This window comes from Anas acuta, chromosome 18 (genome assembly GCF_963932015.1).
Source record: "Anas acuta chromosome 18, bAnaAcu1.1, whole genome shotgun sequence".
NCBI lineage: Eukaryota > Metazoa > Chordata > Aves > Anseriformes > Anatidae > Anas > Anas acuta.
Genome location: NC_088996.1, coordinates 9,186,012 through 9,204,044, shown reverse-complemented (window position 1 = coordinate 9,204,044; position 18,033 = coordinate 9,186,012). Strand labels below are relative to the sequence as shown.

Sequence of the window (18,033 nt, the reverse complement as noted above, 5' to 3'; positions counted from 1 at the left end):
TCTACTTCAGAAAAATTAGTTTTCAGCAGCCACTCAAAACACTTTTTTTTTTTTTTTTTGCAAGATACTCTCTAACAGCTTCAACAACTATATCAGTAATATAAGCATTTGGGAAAGTTGTAAGACATCGACCAAAAGTTCAAATTTAAGGTCACATGAATTATATTCATTTGTGTAACTGGGTAAAATAAACAGGTCAAGGAATTACAAGTGTTAAAACCAGCCCAGCTTAAAAGTTTATAGTTTTAACTTTTTAAGACCAGTTCAGTACTCTGCTTTACTGTAGGGCCACAGAAAAATTTGAAAACAGCAAGAAAAGAGCAACCAATGCCATGACGTGACTGCTTCCATAAGTAGCAGTACTGACAATGTTACATCAACTGCAGCTTAAGATTTACTTCAACGACATGGAAGATAAATAACTTCATCCTAACTCCTCACTACCTTTGCTAACTTCATCCCTTCTCTACAACAAACAACATTTGGAAGTTCCAAAGCTTTGTGTGTTGATCCCTTCCACAAAAGATTCCCAAATCCAGTCTTGCTATCAATAGTGGTATCAGTAAACAGAAAAAGATTAATACTTCCTGATAGCAAGAGACAAAAACATTGTGTAGAATGCAATTCATGGGATGCTAGAGCCAGCCCTGAAAAGGAAAAATATCAGCCAGGCATAGAATTGAGACAAAACAATGTATTTGTTGAGTTAGAACAATGAAATACAGAAGCAAAAAATGGGACCGTAATCAACCAGTGCAGCTCAAGCAAAGTTTTCAGTATACTGTAGACCAAAAGATCAAAGTGCACACAAGTGATGGCAGAAGACTGAGCTTCATGAGAAAATATTGCCGTTAACTATTCCTACGGAGATAATCCAGACAATATTGCAACCGGAGAGATTTTGTATATTTTAGCATTATAATGAGTCAAATCACCACCTCATCTTTTTAAAAACCAGGCTTTTCACAAATTAAACTTAACCGTGACACAATTCTATGCAGAATTAGTACCTACTTATAAGCTATATGCAAAACCACAAAAAGGAATGTTAAAAAGCATAGGAAAAACTTTTTTAAATTTTAAACCAAGAAGAAAAGTTAGTCAAGAATGGATTGTATTTAGAATTTAATCAATGAAAAAGTCAGCAAAAATAGCAATATTTTAATAGTAAACGGTTTGGCATGAACCTTTGCAGTACAGAGATACAAAGATTCCCTGTCATAGGAGTCTCAAACTCTCACATTGCTCGTGTCTTGGTCTTTCATAAATATCGTTCCATCTTGTTGTTAATTCAGGAGTAGTTTAGCACAGCAAATCAGGCAGTAGTTTAGCACAGTAGTTTAGCACAGCAAATCAGGCAGCAAAGCAAGTAAAGCAAAATTAATCAGGGTTACAAAATAAAAAGCATCATATGGCTTGCATTTTTCAAAGTTACTGCTCTGATAAGTTTTCATGAAAAAAATAGCCAAAGAGCTAAAGAGAATTGGATTCCAGCAGTTACCGCTATTGTAATAGGTGCTGCTTTTCTTTAGATTTCCCACAACTCTAATGCATGCAGGGAACAAAGGACACCACATAAGCTTAAGTTATGATAAAAGACTGAAAACATTTCATTGGTTAAGAAATCCGGCAGGGAAAAAAAGGAAAAAAGAATCCCTTCAGTCCAAAAGAAAGCTTATAAAGCATGCATTGTGAAGGGCCCCTTGCTTTGGAAAACGCCTCCTGGAGCAATGGTTCGAAGGAGACAGATTTGTTTGCTTTGTAGTCTTCAGAACAGAGAATTGAAACAAAACAGGTACTGGAAAAAGAGTTCTCAGCTGAGAAGTGCTTTTTTGGTGGAATAGGTTCATTATAAAATTTATTTGAAACTATTTTGATGTGCTTAAAATACTGTTCAGGTGAATTGCAAGACTGCACTGTAAATGAAGTTTGAAAAGAGGCCTTATTTTGGACATTAAGGCTTCCTATGTGATGCTGGATGCCTGCATTAAAAGAAATTATCTAATTAGACTAAAGCAATCTCAACTTATTCACAGGTTGTTGACTATTCTGAAATAAAGCATTGGAGCATTCACAGGAACCTTTACGATAAACAACCAGATGCTCTGTTTTAACAGCTGGCTAATGTGAAAAACAAGACAATTCTTTTACAACTGGATTCCTTCACCCTATGTTTTTACCTTTTTGATATGAATAATAGACTAAGGAACTAAGCTCCAATTCCCATAATTCTTAAAATATATTACTAGGAAGAGTTGATGTGTGTGTGTGGGGGGGGGGAAAACAGCTTCCAAAAAACACTCAAATCCATGAAATATTTACCAGGGAAGGAAAAGCACATTACAAAAACATGTTAACCTATCTGACTCCTTAAATGTAGGAACTGTAATGAAGTTTTCTGAACCTGAAGCTCTGTATTTTGCTGTGCTGCTTTTGTTTTGTTTTTAAGAGTTGGGGGTTATTGAATATGGGTTCAGGTTTTTTGCTCCTCTTAAACAAAAACAGCCCAACTAAATCAGTCTAGATAGTTACACTATTTCTCTGTATTTAATATGCATATTTATTCTCATCAGTAACAACACATGGTTTTTAAGCTACTGATGGACTTGAAAGCTTTGGAAAAAGCCTTCTTTGCTCAGAGACCTAAACTGAAATGCATACTACCATACAGCATCTACATGTGCTGTGTATCAAGGAGAACATCACATGGCTCTTTCAGAGGACATTTCCAGCATTTTTCACACTCAAAGTTTGTTTTTGCCCTTTATTTTTTTGAAATTAAGTTCACCAACAGTGAGAAGCATGTCAAGTTTTCAGGTCAGAAAGCTACATTAAAATTTTCCAGTTGCTCTCTTTTTGTAATTATGGTACAAAAGCATATCAGGATTACTTTTGGTAACCATATTCTTATGTATGTCTGGTACTGCTCCAGGCAACTAGGACACAGAACATAACTTGAGGGAGGACAGAGAGCTGGCAGGTTGCCATACAAGTACAGAAAAGAGGAGAGGATAACATTTGGCTGAACAATAGTGAATAGGCTTTAAGAGCTCTAATGCTTAAATAATTAAAGATTTTTTTCCCCCCACGAATCAATAAACATTTTTTTTTTTCAATATCGTAATCAACTAATTAGTATGTATTTGAACAATTATCAATTTGCTGTTCTTATGCAATTCTTTAGATTAAAAATGAATGGAATGTATTAGTACAAGGTCTCAGTCTGCATATATTTATGGCTACACACAATCAGCCAAGTACCTGACAATACAACAAATGTGAGCTTGATTCATGAGATTGTCACCACAGCATTTTTTTTGCAGGTTACCATCAACCAAAACAATAGCTTTCTTAAAAGAACAAAAATACATTAACAGACCTTATAACTTGTTTAAGCAAAAAACACCTACATTTGAATGTTTAAAAATATTATCACATCCCAGTCCATAAACATTAAGTTTATAGAAGAATTTGAAATTTATGCACAATTTGCATCTTTAATTTGTCCTTGCTCTTTTTGTTTGACAAGAAAACAGAAAGCAGAGAAAAAGAAAGAGCAGGAGAAGCTAAGGTTCAGTGGGTCAGAGTACCTGAGTATCCTTGGTAGGTTCTGCGTCAGAGCTGGCACACCAGTAGAAATAGAAAAGTGCACAAGCAGCAAAACAGAGAGAGATACCAAGATAGCCGAATTAATGACCACCGCCCCGCCAACGAAGCCAAACACAAATAGCAGCATGCATCCAGGATTCATGGCGCTGTGCTGGCATGGTGAAACGCCGGAACCAAGAAGGCTACACAGAGGCCGAGGGTGTATCTTTGTAGGCAAAGTCTGTCATTCAGCCGCTGCCACAAAAACAATGCCATCAGCAGCAGCTTTCCACTCTTCTGCAGCAGCTCCAAAGCAATGACATCACCTCTCCTCCCCCTCGCACCGAGCCGCCGGGCTCCTCGCAGCATCTATGCAGCGACGCAGAGACACAGCCAGCCCAGGAGTTCTTCTCCCCTCCTTCCACGCAGAGTTCATAGGCTAGAAAGCTCAAAATCTGCATAATATATTCACACTGAGCCCTTAGAACAAGTGGGTATCAAGATACACACCACCAACCTGAACACAAAGCAACAGCACGGTATCAATTATTTTGTCACAGCTGCTGGCATTTTTTTCCTACCTACCTGAATGTAAACACCAAAAAAAAGCTGAAATTGAGATATACTTTGTACGTTAGCCTTAATGTTTAGCAGTACAACAGCAAAAGCTTTTCTCTACTAGTTTCTACGCTATTCTCTTACTGCATTCCAATCATACAACAAATCTTTCTGATTCAGCCAAATCGTTGTTGTAGGATTAAAGAACAAAGTCTTGCAAACACAAACGAATGGATTTTTCTTTCATTTCAGGGTGAGAGCATAATAAATAGCTTACCTAATTCTACTGTGTGTAGTGGATTCTAACTGTTCACCCCCTGTTAGCTGATGAAGTTTGGTTCTTTCCAAGTGCTCCATATAATTGTGAATCATCTGTTTAAAATGACAGAAACAGTAAAATTAATACTACTGGCTTTTAGTACAGTTGCATAATTCTTAGCTAATACAATATAGTTTTTTCTTGTAATGCTGAAAATAGTAAAAGCATTCAGAAACGTTAAATAGATAAGAGAAAGAAGTAAAATTATAGTGTGTAAGGCCACAAAAACCAGCAGAGAATCCCATAATTTTTAAAAAAAGAGAACTTGTGCATTCATGCACAGGAAATATCCTAATAGCATCCAAAGTGCATGTAGTAAATTCAAAACTCTTGTTTATAATAAGCACCATATTCAAATCCATTTTAGGTGCTAAAACCTCTAATTATAGTAAATTAGAATATCTGCTTGACATGACATTTTATTGCCTAACTGCAAAAAATCTGCAAAAGATCTGCAATCTCTTCTCTTTCTCCCAACATTTAAATAAATTTAACTTCTCTTATAGAGAACACAGAAAGCTTTGGTTTCAAATCACCTAGTTGGACTCCTCATAAAAAGGAGGGAGTGCCTGTGATTAGTCCTTGAGAAGAGCTCCGATCGCTTCCTCTCCTTCTGTGAAGAGACAGCCATGGGCCAACATGCTGACTCCTGCAGTCATGACTTATTTAATGAACCCTGATTCCAATCAGCCTAAGGACAATGCTGCTCAGCAGACAACTGATCTGGGTCGTGCATGGAGAGAAGTAGCAGGTATTGCCACATCATTCTAAAAGGCTAATTTGGACACATCTTCAGAATGAAAGATAGAAAAGTCTGAAGAGCATTGAAAGCCTGGAGAGAACCCTACATGACTATTTTTAGCATTTCTGTGCTCACATTCAACATTAATAGGGCACTCAGAAAAGGGAAAAAAAAAATCATAGGTATATTGCACAAGAATTCAGTGCAATTTTTTTCCAAAACATATTCAAGCCATGTCAAAGGCTTCTTTCTGGAAATTATACCTATTCTGTAAAACTAGAATTTCTCAGAATCACAAAATATTCCAAGTTCGAAAGGCTCCAACAAGGACCACCATGTCCAACTTTTGTGGACGCACTTTCAGAACACCTTTATGAACAAGTACCTATACAACTAATACTATATATGTACTAATACTATATATGTACTAATACTATATATGTTTGTGAGGATATGTTCAAACATCAGGACTAAATTCAGCAAGACCTAGAAACCTCCACCTACATGTTTCTGTCAAGTCAGGCTTCATGTGTCCAAGGCTACTAAGACAGGAGTTCAATGCACACACCAGTTGACAGCATCAGCTACATATGGATAAATATTCTTAGTCTAAAATTCTCATATTACGAACAGATTTAAGATATCCTGATTGATAGGCATCATATAAATCAATGTTACATGACATACAGATCTTTTCCCTGCATTTAATCGAAATACTTTTTTCTGCTCTGAATTGTATTATCTTGCTATTTTTAGAGAAACATTATATAATGTACTTTAACTGCCGTCAAAAGCTTACAAAATTTATCCTCCCAAACGATACAAATGCAGCGTTTTACTACAACCACCTCATCAAAAAGAACTGAAAACTCCACTTTCAACTACCCAATGTTTCTTGTTTTTCCTGTTTACATCAAGGAATCAAAATCAGGTGTTCCAATATTTCCTGAGCAGGGTTGTACATAATAACAAGTCTATAATTCAGAAATCCCAGAGAAAAAAACAATCATGAATTAGTTTGAAATGTATGTAAGACCATTCAGTATTGTTTGTATGCCTCCACCCACCATAGAAGGGAATTATTGCACAAAACTCATCCTACCTGGAAAAATGTCAATTTGTAGGGCAGCATTATTTTTAAAAAATAAAGTTTTACACAGAACATCTGGTTTTTCTTTTTTTTTTTTTAAGCCACTGAACAGAAGCTAAGGAACTAGTACCTTTCCAAGGAACAGTTACAACATGGGAAAAAAAGAGTAGGGTCAGTAAAATCTGTCTAACTTCTGTGTTTTACAAAATATGTTGTTTAACCTACTTTCTTCCCTCCCCTCAGCCTGTTATTCTTTTGTTTACTGAAATGTCTCATCATATTTATTACCCACATACAGCAGCTAGAGGGCAGGTCAATTTAAAGGACTAAGCAGTTTAGTATTGCTCTGCAGATGAAAATAATGCTGATGGTGAAAGCAGCATATCCATAGATCTCATGCTTCAGCACAAAGCGCATAAGCTATAAGAACACAAAAGTAAGATGAGAAAGGCAAACGTATGCATCTTGTGCACGTGCAGTGCAGCACAGCAATTTCCCCACAGATTCAGGGTACAGATGCCTGCGGTGTCCCCACAGTCAGAAAAAACTATGTAAAGCTTACACACTGCCTTGATCCAGGGTCACGTGTATGAAACTTGGCAATATTGGAATATCTTCTGCAAGGAGTTGAATTCCTCACCCTCCTTCCCTACACACGGGATGAGGGGCTACACAGCTGGTGCCAGAAATCACATAATGTGAGACACAGCCCATGGATTCTCAACTTGTAGAAATCGGTATAATCAAAGCCTTGAAATGATAAATGCTGTAATTCATTGAGAAGTTATCTCAAAGTGCTCCTTTGCAACAAAATTTTGAAGACTCCCTCCAAAACCACTGGGATTTGAACTAGACGACATGCAGTGGCCCTTTCAACCAAAATTACTGAGCCTCAGTATATCCTTGAAGTGCACCATCTTCACCCAAATAAATGTCTCATGAAATAACATGCTAGAAGTCAGGGCGCTCAAAATTCAATCAAGAATGTTAAGAATACTCCATTATCTCAAGTTTTAATGTTACTGATAACTTAAGAAATGGAGTATCTACTGTTCTTACAAAGTTATAGAAAAGGACAGATAATAAATAAAAGACCACAGCTACTGTTGTCTTTCACAGAAGTTGCAGTCAATATTCAATCATTCATAACCTTCTCCTACTGACAGCTCACTTTGCTGCCTCCAAAGGTCACAAGTATTTTGAATATGACCAATTGCTCCAAAGACAACATAATAAATACCAACCACTCTTCATCATTTTTGTGATTAAATACATTGCTCAGTTACCAATAGATGAAGGGATTAAAGAAAGCTCAAAACTTGGAAACGTTAACTTCCATAGTTAACAGTATTTCAAAATTCCTATTCGATCATTTCAGGGCACATGAAATAGACAACTATAACAAGTGCTTGAACACATTACTGCATCAATACTCAAGTCATTCCCCTTGAACAGAAGCAACAGCCATCCAATGTCTTCCCATCTCAAGAAACACTCAGTTTCATTAACACATACGGCATGTGACAAGTTCTAGAAGTATGAAATATTACAGGTTTTTCTCCCTCAAACTTCTGTGCTCAGTGAAAGACGAACATCCTGGCACTAGTTTGTATTCCTACCCTTACAAATAATCCCTCAATATACACAAGCCTTTCACTTCTTTTGCCACAAAGGTGTATAAATCCATAACCCCAGTCTGAGCATTTTTCTTTAACCGAGTTAAAAGCATCTCCTTCATGCCTTCCTTTCTCTTCTCGTTCCTTTTCGTGTCAAGGCTTCAGCCCCCTGAGGACAGCAGTTGGCAGTTCTCTCACTGTCAGATGAGGCTCTGCACGACAGTGCTCACTGTTCAGCCTGCAGATCCAGCCAGGTTTGGCACAAGCAGCTCTTCCCTTTGGGAACAGGTGACCAACTGTGTATATATAGACATTTCTGTGTCCCACATAATCTAGACCTATTAAGGTAATGGACGTTTTTAGAATCTCCTTGATTTAGTACATGAGTCCTAAATGAACTCCATGTAACTCTTTTACCTTTAAGGGTTTGTGATGAGCTTGTCACCTCGGTAACATTCCCACTGATGAACCAGATGCTTCTTTATCCATATAAAAGACGATGTTGCTGGCAGTTACAATAACATGTAAAGATGCTAAATCCAGGTTTTTACATCTAGGTGCCAATGTTTAGCATAAGGCTTGAGAAAAACAATACGTTGGAACAAATATCCAAAGTATAACCTCAAAGACACCAAGTGTGGTCCCCAGGCTCAGCCAAAGCTGGAAGCATCCCTCTCCATTTAGCCTTCTCTTCCTGTTTCCCCACACTGTGACCTGCCCAGGACACTTGTTTATCCAACTGAACCTGACAAAGTGCACACCCAATGTCAGGGATAGGCTCACTGTTCTGTCACATTGTATCAGTGCAAAACAGTGAGAAATTTGCATGGCCCAATTATGCTTCATTAAACTAAGCCCATATTCTGTGTCAGGAAGAGCGATATCGAACCATCTGAGCCTTGTGTTTCCCAAAAGATAAAAAAGTGCTTGCTTAAGCAGAAGTTTTATTCTGGAAATCTGCGCAGAGAGGTGCTACAGGTGTTAGTCAACTCGCAAGTAAATAGTAAGAAGTGCTTTGCCCTGGTTTCCTGCGTAATGAACATGCAACAATTTTTTAAAGGTTGTGTCTGAAGACTAAGTGTGCCCTATCAACTACATAGCAAAAGAAAATATGCCCCTTTACATGCTACTTTAGGGGTTTGCTCTGAGTCCCGAGAAGCAGCGCATCACCTCTTTGCAGCACAGGTAAGCAATCTCCAGAAGGTACGTGCAGATAACAGGTCTGCTCTTATACAGGAGTCAATTTTATATTTAACAAAATTGTATTTGAGTTAAGTTATAACTGCGTACCAGAATTTTTTTTTCTCTATTCTATAAAAAGATTAAGAGATTTTTGGATTAGACCATGTCCAACCCTTTAGCTTTTTAGCATACTATCATCATGGCTGTGTGACCATTTCCTGCATCTGTCCCTTTACAGCTCTAGGAAGAGGAAAACAATATATATCTCCAGAAGTTAGAATCCAGGAACTCCAGCATGCTGCTTTATTGCTCAACCATTTTGAGTGTTAAACCACAGCAAATATTAGTGGAAAACCAAAAACCAGCTGTAAGCAAAGGAAAGACAAGGGAGCAGAGCACATTAGCTGAACAGGGAATCACCACAAGGATGTGAGGGCACGTTCAGGCTGCATTCATGCATTCTGTTCTGACTCAACAAGCCAACATCTCAAGTACCTGCTACACATGCCTAGCTACGCTCCACCCTAAGATGTGCCAACTAAACGCTGAGGTTATCACACCCTAATCCATTTAAAATCAAGCCAGTTAGCTCAAGCACAGGCTTAGAAGGGAAGGAAGCTTACGGAATATATGGCACTCACACCCATTAGCTCATCTCCCAGTGTATGTAGAACTGGGAAGACAGACATAGGCTAATTCGACAGAAGGATGAAGAGGGCTAAAGCCTCTTCTGTGAGCTTTAACAAGTCAGGGCAGTCCTGCTGCCTCTGCAGCTGCACAGATGCCTCACTGCCAGGGCAGGCTGGTGCCCTTGGCTGCAATGCAGAGCACCGTCCCTAGCAGGCTGCACTGCTGTGCACTCCTAGCACTTGACAGCATGGCCACGGAGCCTCAGGGAAGTCCAGTTAGAAGAGTAAGCCATCCAAGTCTGAGATATTAAATCGTGATTAAAGAAGCTGGGCAGAGGAGGATGAAAGGAAGCAAATAGCAAAGGCAGGGAGAATAGAGAAAAATTGGTAGAAATTAAGATGGCAGAAAATACAGGCAAGCTGCATCTTTTATGTGACATCTGTCAGAGCAATCACTGCCAACATCTTCACTAAAAAAATCTATTATTCCATTCGTTATTTGGTCAACAGAAAGGAAAACAATTGTCATTTCAGTAAGTACCAAAACCAGATTACTTGCAAAGACAACAGTGAAGCTGATTCAGAAGGAAAAAAGTACTCCTTCCTACAAAAAATAACATACAAAAGGTTTTAGAAATATGTATTGTGATCGAAGTATTTAAATCTGTGCACTTGATAACACTGCTTAAAGTAGATTGAGTATTTGCTAAAATACCTTGCATTAGGACCTGCACAGACCTAAAACATGAAGATCTGTTGGGAGAAGGGGAAGCAGGAAATCCCAAAGGGGAAGAGGGAAGAAGGGGACTATTATCAGTCTCTTCCAGTCTTTTAAGTCTCAAACACACACCAGAAACCTGCAATAAAATGCTGATCTTCTTGACATACCTCAGACTGTCTCACAAATTCACAGATTACAAAATTGGCAATGGCCTAATTGTAATCAAAAATATAGTTAAGAGCACAGATAAGGAATACCTAGTTACTTCCTGAGGACTGTCACAGCTGTTAAAAAGACCCCTAACCTTCTAAAAACAATTGTACTGCTGGGAGCTTTGTCCTTAGTCCCCACTCCAGAGCTGAGTTTTCTCAGCCTACAAGTCCATTACCCCGTCAATTCTCCATGCTTTATCTTTAATATATACTGTTGTATTTCAGTAGATGTCAGCTGATGGCCTGAGAGTTTTGTATGCCTTTGTAACATATATACATGTCACCTAAAGACAGAGATCAAAGTCTACATACACAAAAGCAGAAATATCCTATGGCAAGGGTGTTTGTTTTTAGAAACTATGTAAAACATGTTTTTTCTGCATCACCCTGATTTCCTTAGTGTTTTGAATTGTAAGAAGTTGGCTAAACAAAGAAAGAGGTGAAACACGTAAAAATCCTAAAACAAGGGAACAAATGAAGAACAAAGGAAGCAAGCATACTGAAAGGAAGCACAGAAAACATGAGACCTGTTTTTAGGAGCACGGAGATATGGATATGCCATATCACATTACAACTCATTTCTTTATGAAGGAAGGACATATTCACCTCAGTGATAATAAAACCCAAGACAACCTTCTCCCTACACCAAAGAAAGTGAATGTAAGATGTAAGAGCATTTAATAAATTGGAATCAAACCAGCAAAGGTTGTTGTCCATTTTGGAGCAAAACCTACATAAAAAGATATTCAGAATGTTTCATTAGCATTTCACTGAATTACTGGTACCCCACACATTTAGTTAACTCAAACTCTGCAAAAGAAGATTTCATTAAAAAAAAATTGTGCCATTTCTATTGTGGTAGTAACTCGTAGGGTCTAACTGAACTAAACCAAACCTGTGAAGGCACACAGTACTCTGAAGCACTTTCAACTCAAAAGGAAGCAAGCCTACAACTGAGCAGCATTAACCTTTGTCACTTCTTGTTTTACTTAAGTTTCCAGTTTTCAACAGCTGCAGCGCTCTAAAGTAACTATTTAGTAACAAATGTGATCTTAAATACATTAAAATTACAGTAAATGCAACATTATAAAAATACGAAAAGCAGAGGTCTTGTCATGCAATACTTGAATGCTATATGCTGGCTGCCGTTCCAAATGACTTTCAGCTGTTGTCAGTATTAAAGCAATTTTAAGATGAGTATGCTACGTATTAAAAGGTAACCAAACCCAACACTAATGCTTGCTTCTCCTTCCCCCACATCCTTCAAACTACAAATAGTCAATATCACATTCCCCTCTGTTACTAATGTTCCCAAACCAGCTATCTGATCTTTCAAATAAGAAAGACAAAGCAATCAGAGTAAAGGGAAGAACGAGAATTGTGCTATTTGAGTACTTCAGACTGATTAGAATTATTCAGAGAACATAGGGATTTCCTTACTAAAATAAATATGCTAACTAGGCAGTAAGCATCCCTGCATGGGAAAAACAACCTGCAGCTAAAAATCAAAACATTGCAAGTCCCTTTATGCTACAGAATGTTCTTTTAGCAGTGTGGCTACTTGTTTTTATTTAACTTAATAGACAAAGTCAAACTTGTCCTGTGTTTATCAGCAATAACTTTTTTTTTTTTAAACAGCTATCTGTAAGTATGGCAAGGTTTTCTGATCGTGATGCTCAGTAGAAGGACAACTTTTGAAGGTATTTGCTTCTTCAACACTACAAGACCAACACAGAAAAATGCTGGAAAGAGAACTGAGATTGTGATTTTGTTTCTATTTCTTTGAAATCTGCTAGTGTGCTTTCAAAAACTGTCTTTAAAATACAAAAAAGCAAATTCCTTTTTTTTTTTTTTTTGGATTCTGAAAGTGTGAGAAAGCTACAGAAGGTATAATCAAACTAACATGGTAAAAAAAAACATATGCGTGCATATGAATGAGATGAAAACTAAATCTCAAGTGACACCTGGTTACAACCAACATTAAGAAAATAAATAGCCAAGTATCAGAGTATCATTGAATAGATTAAATACCCAATAATTTTCAGTTGCTCAGAATAGGACGTCTTCCTTAGATATACTTTTTTACAGTATCTTTTTATAATGACCTACCTCTGTGTGTCTTGAATGAAGAGCATTGTATTCTTTCTTGAGTTCTGCTTCCCTCTCTTCCAGTCTGCTAACTAGAAGACAAAAATTGAGAAGGGAATTAAAATTAAATTCATAAACCTAAAAAACTTCTGATCTAGTTGCTTAATCCTGGACAAATCAGAGACAAGAATATTGTTGGCAATGAATAGCAAAGAGCAGAATAGAAAGTACATCGGTTCCTCCTTGCACTCTCATCACTTGAGCTTCCTGAACACACCAACAGGAGCACAATGTTACAAACTGCAGGCCCCATAAGAAAGACAGAGCACTATTTTCCCTGGCTGATGCTAGTTCAATGACAGGGGATTTTTATGTTCAAGAACAGCTTGTATCAATCCAGATCTTTTCCACACATGAACATAAAAAACTCAAGAGGCAGAAACCGCATCATATAGCTACACTCAATCTAGGATGAAAGTTGCAAGCTCCAGTAAAAGTTCTACCTTACTTTCCTAATATATGACCAGACATCTCCAGAGGCATTTAACTGGTACAAATATAAACAAGGTATTTTGAAATAGCTTCAAGTCACGCATTGTGGTACAGAAACTAAGGCTTTTATGCTAGCATTTACTCATGTTCCACTGAGGTAATAATAATGCAGTAATACAATAAATTCAGTGAAAGAAAATATTTGAATACTTGTGTAGGCATTCCAAATTAAAGATATGTCTAGCAGATTAAAGTAACATTTCAGAAACTACATAATATTAAAGAGGAGACGAGCTGGAACAAACTGATTTTTTTTCCCCCCTTCAGGAAAAAAACGAAAGAACAACTTTTTTCCCCCCATTAAAACAGAAAACACTTCTTGCTGCCAGTCTTAAATGGGAAAGACATCTTTTTGTTTGGGTATTTTGTGACATGGTATTTATGGGATATAAGGATGAGTCTCAAATTCTGTAACTGCAGTTCCCTTATTCCGTTTGCCATGAAGTAGCTTCCCATACTCCATTTGTTTAAATACTCCTGGGAAACTTAGAATTTATAGTTACTCACCTCCAGAGACTCATTGCCAAACACATTATCTGAAGATGAATGCTAGCATTTTCTTTGGTATTTGCACATTTTGCCATTGCTGACTGGGTATACTGAAAGTCAATTCTCATCTCTTTTTGGCTCCATACATCTGTATTTTGGCACAGTGCTTTATTGCAAGTAGGTTCCAATCAAAAAACCTTTGCCAGAGTTAAATGCTGGAACCAAAATACGCAATTGTCTGTTCACCCAAATCTGTATAAACACTCTTAGCTCCTAATCTAATCTCGCTCTTATAAGAACATTAAGTTTCTTGACACAACCTTTTGCACTCTACCTATAAATACCTCACCAAAAGTATCAAATCAAACTTTATTTACACTAATGCAAGATTGAATGCTTCCAATTCTGCACCATTATCAGACTGAACAAAAGCTCTTCGAGTCAAATAACAGGAAGCGATGTAAAAGTATTTCCATCCTACCATATATTTTACAGTACAATACACACAGCAATGCACAGTTTTGAGAGGCAATGCAGGACACAAAAATGATATCTAATGAATGGAAGAATTTAGTTTATTATTTTTAGATAGACATTTTAAACCTCCTCATACAGTTAAAGGGAAGCCCATGTAAGTGCCTACAGAAACAAGTGTCAAAATGTGTAATTACAAAGCTTGACTTAAAAATTTTACCCAGTATCTTAAAATGGCAGGCATAATAGTCAGAAAAAAACCTACATTTTGCATGAAATGCCCATGGGAGGCATCCCAGCCATACCCGGGGAGAAGATGCAGGCTGGGCTGCAGCAGCTCTACCTCTCCATGGCCCCAGCAGCGCCTGCAGCTCCTCCTGGCAATGTCCATCTCTGGGCTCCACATTCAAGTCCCCACTGCCTCTCTGCCCCCCCACAGACCTGGAAGCCTTTCAGCTGCACAAGGCCTTGCTTTAGGACAGGCAAACAGCCTGGAAATGATGAAAATGCAAACTGCATTGCTAATTAGCTTCATGTTTTGTGAAACCTGCTCCCTTCCCTAGAAACGGTTTCCAAGTGCCCCGGCACAGGCCCAGGGGCCCTCCACAGCCCCGCACCAACTAACACGAGCTCCACGTGGATCCCTGCTGCTTCCTGACGGCAACCGAGGCTACGATTCAAGGCAACCACAGCAGGGTTTAGTGGAGACAATGGTGGGGCACCCCCAAACCGCTTGATACACTGGCGTCTGGGCACTGCAACCAACACCGAGTCCAGAAGATGAAATTGAGCTGGAAGATTCTAGGAGAATTACTTTATGCAATGTATTTAGTGGAAGTTAAAGTGGTGCTCTAGGTGCTACAAACATGCTTCTTCCTTCACAGCAATCCTTCACAATCTTCCTTCGCAAAGCCCACAAAAGCACCTCCCATAATTAGCTACATAGCAAACACTTCCACAAGGGTTGCGGTTCCATAATGAAGCACGCTATTTTCTCCTATCATCCAATTTTAATTAGTTCCTGAAATCAAGTAATAGAAAACAGGAGTACATAAATACAGTTACTGAATATTTAAGAAGGATATATTCATAAAAATGGTTACTCAAGATCAGGTTTAGTTATCAGAAGTTTAAAAATAATATGAACGCCCTAGAAAGTTGCATTTCTCATTCCCAGTTTTCTTCTGGGAGTTGTCTCCAGTTTCTTAATGCTCACATCACACTTCTACAGCTGGCAGTTTCAGCCACAAGCAGATGTACGCTAAGTTTATGTACCTCAGATACCATATTAACAGTCCTCAAAACAAGCTTTTCCAATACCAACAGGACAATAAACACTGGAAACCTATTTGACACAGAACATGTTTCCCCAAAGATATGATCCAAACGAAACATCAGCCAAAAGAGCACACTTCCCTTTTCCAGTTAAACACCATGGAAGAGATCAGATATTCCCTTGGGATCAGAGATCACCACACTCCTAAACACAGAGGATACCTGCACCTGGCAAAGAACAGCCAGAAGACTTTTGAGGAAGACCATCAGGTTCTGGCCCCCAAACCTTAGAGGAACTAATAAAGTCACCATTAAATAAACACTCCTGTCAGCAGCAAGAGGAAGTTCACAGCAATGAAATAGGAGACAGAAGAAATGCCTTCCAATGGCACACAGAAGCACATTTAAACTGAATTGTTGTCCGCTCTGTTTCACTCCACCAAACAAAAGAGTGGAAGTCTGGAAACGCCCTGATAACATCCACCCGAAGCAGAAACAGTGCCGGCACTGCCTAACACCGCTGGGTCTGCAAAGAGCCAGCCAGCCAGGGATCCAAGCAAAGGTCACATTTTTGTTTAAAGTAACAACATTAAAAACACCTCTGATGTTTCCTAAGATGTTGAATTCCTAATGGGTAGCTGATGAAATCAGTTTGATGCTGCACATTGTCCGAATGCTTCAGGGAACAAAGTTAAAAACCCTTTAGCTGCCATCACTGCCATACGTATGAAGTTTCCCATGTGTTCTGCCATGCAAGAGCACAACCTGAAAGCAAAGTATCCACCACCTCTGTCATAATGGCTTTATAAAGCCATTATATCCTTGTTACGTCATGTGAGATACAATGCAAGTTTATGATAGATACTACAGGGGCAAAATGTAATAAACACTGAAAGAGTGCCACCGCTCATGGCTGCAAGTCTACCTTTCAAAAATCGAAAGGTCTTCATATTACGTCACTGTGGGCTTTGTTGACATTCTACAACAAAAAAGACTCAGCTTTAAAAGGAAGAGCACAAAATGCAGGTACCCTACTATTTTTAGGCCAATGTGAAAGCATCCCACTGGCACACCATCACAAATTCACGCTCAAGGTCTGTCTGCAACCTTCTCCGGCACTATCAATATCCTAACACATTCAATGACCTGAAGCACCAGTCTTAACTGAAGTCCTCTCAAATCAAACCAATTGAACCTAAAAAAAGGAGGTTACACATTAAACTAGACAAGCCTCTGGAGTTTCTACCACTTGACAGCATTACAAAGAATTAAGCAGCACAGCTGCCTATCCTGCCTGTTCAAAAATCAGAGCTTACCTCCCAAGTCTGATGGCTTTTACCAAGTTTGGAACACCCTCCATCTGTATGTTGTCCTCTGCCTCAAACTGCTGATAAGCCTGAGGGGGAGAAAGAGAAACAGACCTGCTAGAATGCCAAATCCAACCTGTGTGGCACCTTCAAGAGGAATGGCAAGTTCCTGCTACACAAACCAGGACACAGATCCAGCTCACCGACAAGCCCTTCCTGGCACTGAAGCCATCTGAAAGCTCTCCTTGAACAGTTCTCATCCAGATCTGTTCTTAAAAGCAAGTCCCATAGCAGAGTTAACTTACAGACCAAGCACAACCGATTCTATGAGCCAGTAGGACCTCATGATATAGTAAGTTGCTAAAGGACGGACATCAGCCATTGCCTGAAACCAGCACTGAAGCTGTCAAGCAATTATTTAACCCAAAAGTGATAAGACCAGGAAATAATCAGCACAGAAAACAAATTCTTAATACAAGTGGCAAATTCAATTCCTTGTCAACCAGCATCTTCAAGTTGCTCTTACCGCTGTGAACTGCAGATCTACTTCGCAGTTCAAAAATAGGGCACTAAATCAGGTAACTTCATTGTCAAGATAATGCTCTACTGATTGCAAATAACACACAAAACTCCAAGATCTTGTTGCTGCCATCTCTGGACTGTTCAAGTACCCACTGTATCAATCAAACCTCCAAATCACAGAAATTTATCATCAAAAGCTTGACATAACTTCAAAAACGCTCCTTCAACTTTCTGCTACCACCTTTTCATTATATTAATGCAGACAGCTGCACTGCCAGGCTCCCTCACAGAGACTGAAATTCAAATGAACAAGGATATGTACAAGCCAACTTCTATAAAAATCAAATCAAAAATTGGATCTATTACTAACTTCTCCCTTGTTCTATGGCCAAAATAGTGTTTCACTGAAGAAAGTTTTGGATGTTTGTTTTGAAAAGTAATATATTTGCTTATACATTTGGCTACTGAAGCAAGTCACTTTTTCCAAAAAAATCCAGAGTCAACATAAATGCAGAGGACAGCAGACTGGACTTGTGTTTAAAGCCAGATAACCCAGACAACTTGGGAACGTAGGAGTCCAAAAAAAAAAAAAAAAGCTTTTAAAGCTTTTCTCCATGATAAAACAATGATAGAGTTATAACAAAACTCAGCACCCAAACCACTGGCATG

General features: G+C 38.5%; 1 protein-coding gene across 12 annotated transcripts in view; it reads right to left on the bottom strand.

Annotated features, from left to right (window-relative positions):
- Nucleotides 1-18,033, bottom strand: part of SPAG9 (sperm associated antigen 9) — a 63,190-nt gene that overhangs the window by 31,794 nt on the left and 13,363 nt on the right. For 6 of the 12 annotated variants that reach the window (XM_068654898.1, XM_068654889.1, XM_068654894.1 and 3 more), the window contains exons 3-5: nt 12,767-12,837; nt 11,355-11,387; nt 4,424-4,518 (exon numbers count right to left, since the gene is read on the bottom strand). In XM_068654898.1, coding sequence (XP_068510999.1) covers nt 4,424-4,518; nt 11,355-11,387; nt 12,767-12,837 — 199 coding nt within the window. Of the gene's footprint in view, nt 1-3,590; nt 3,967-4,423; nt 4,519-11,354; nt 11,388-12,766; nt 12,838-18,033 lie in introns of those variants that run through there. The other 6 variants (XM_068654892.1, XM_068654893.1, XM_068654896.1 and 3 more) reach the window with 4 other exon arrangements.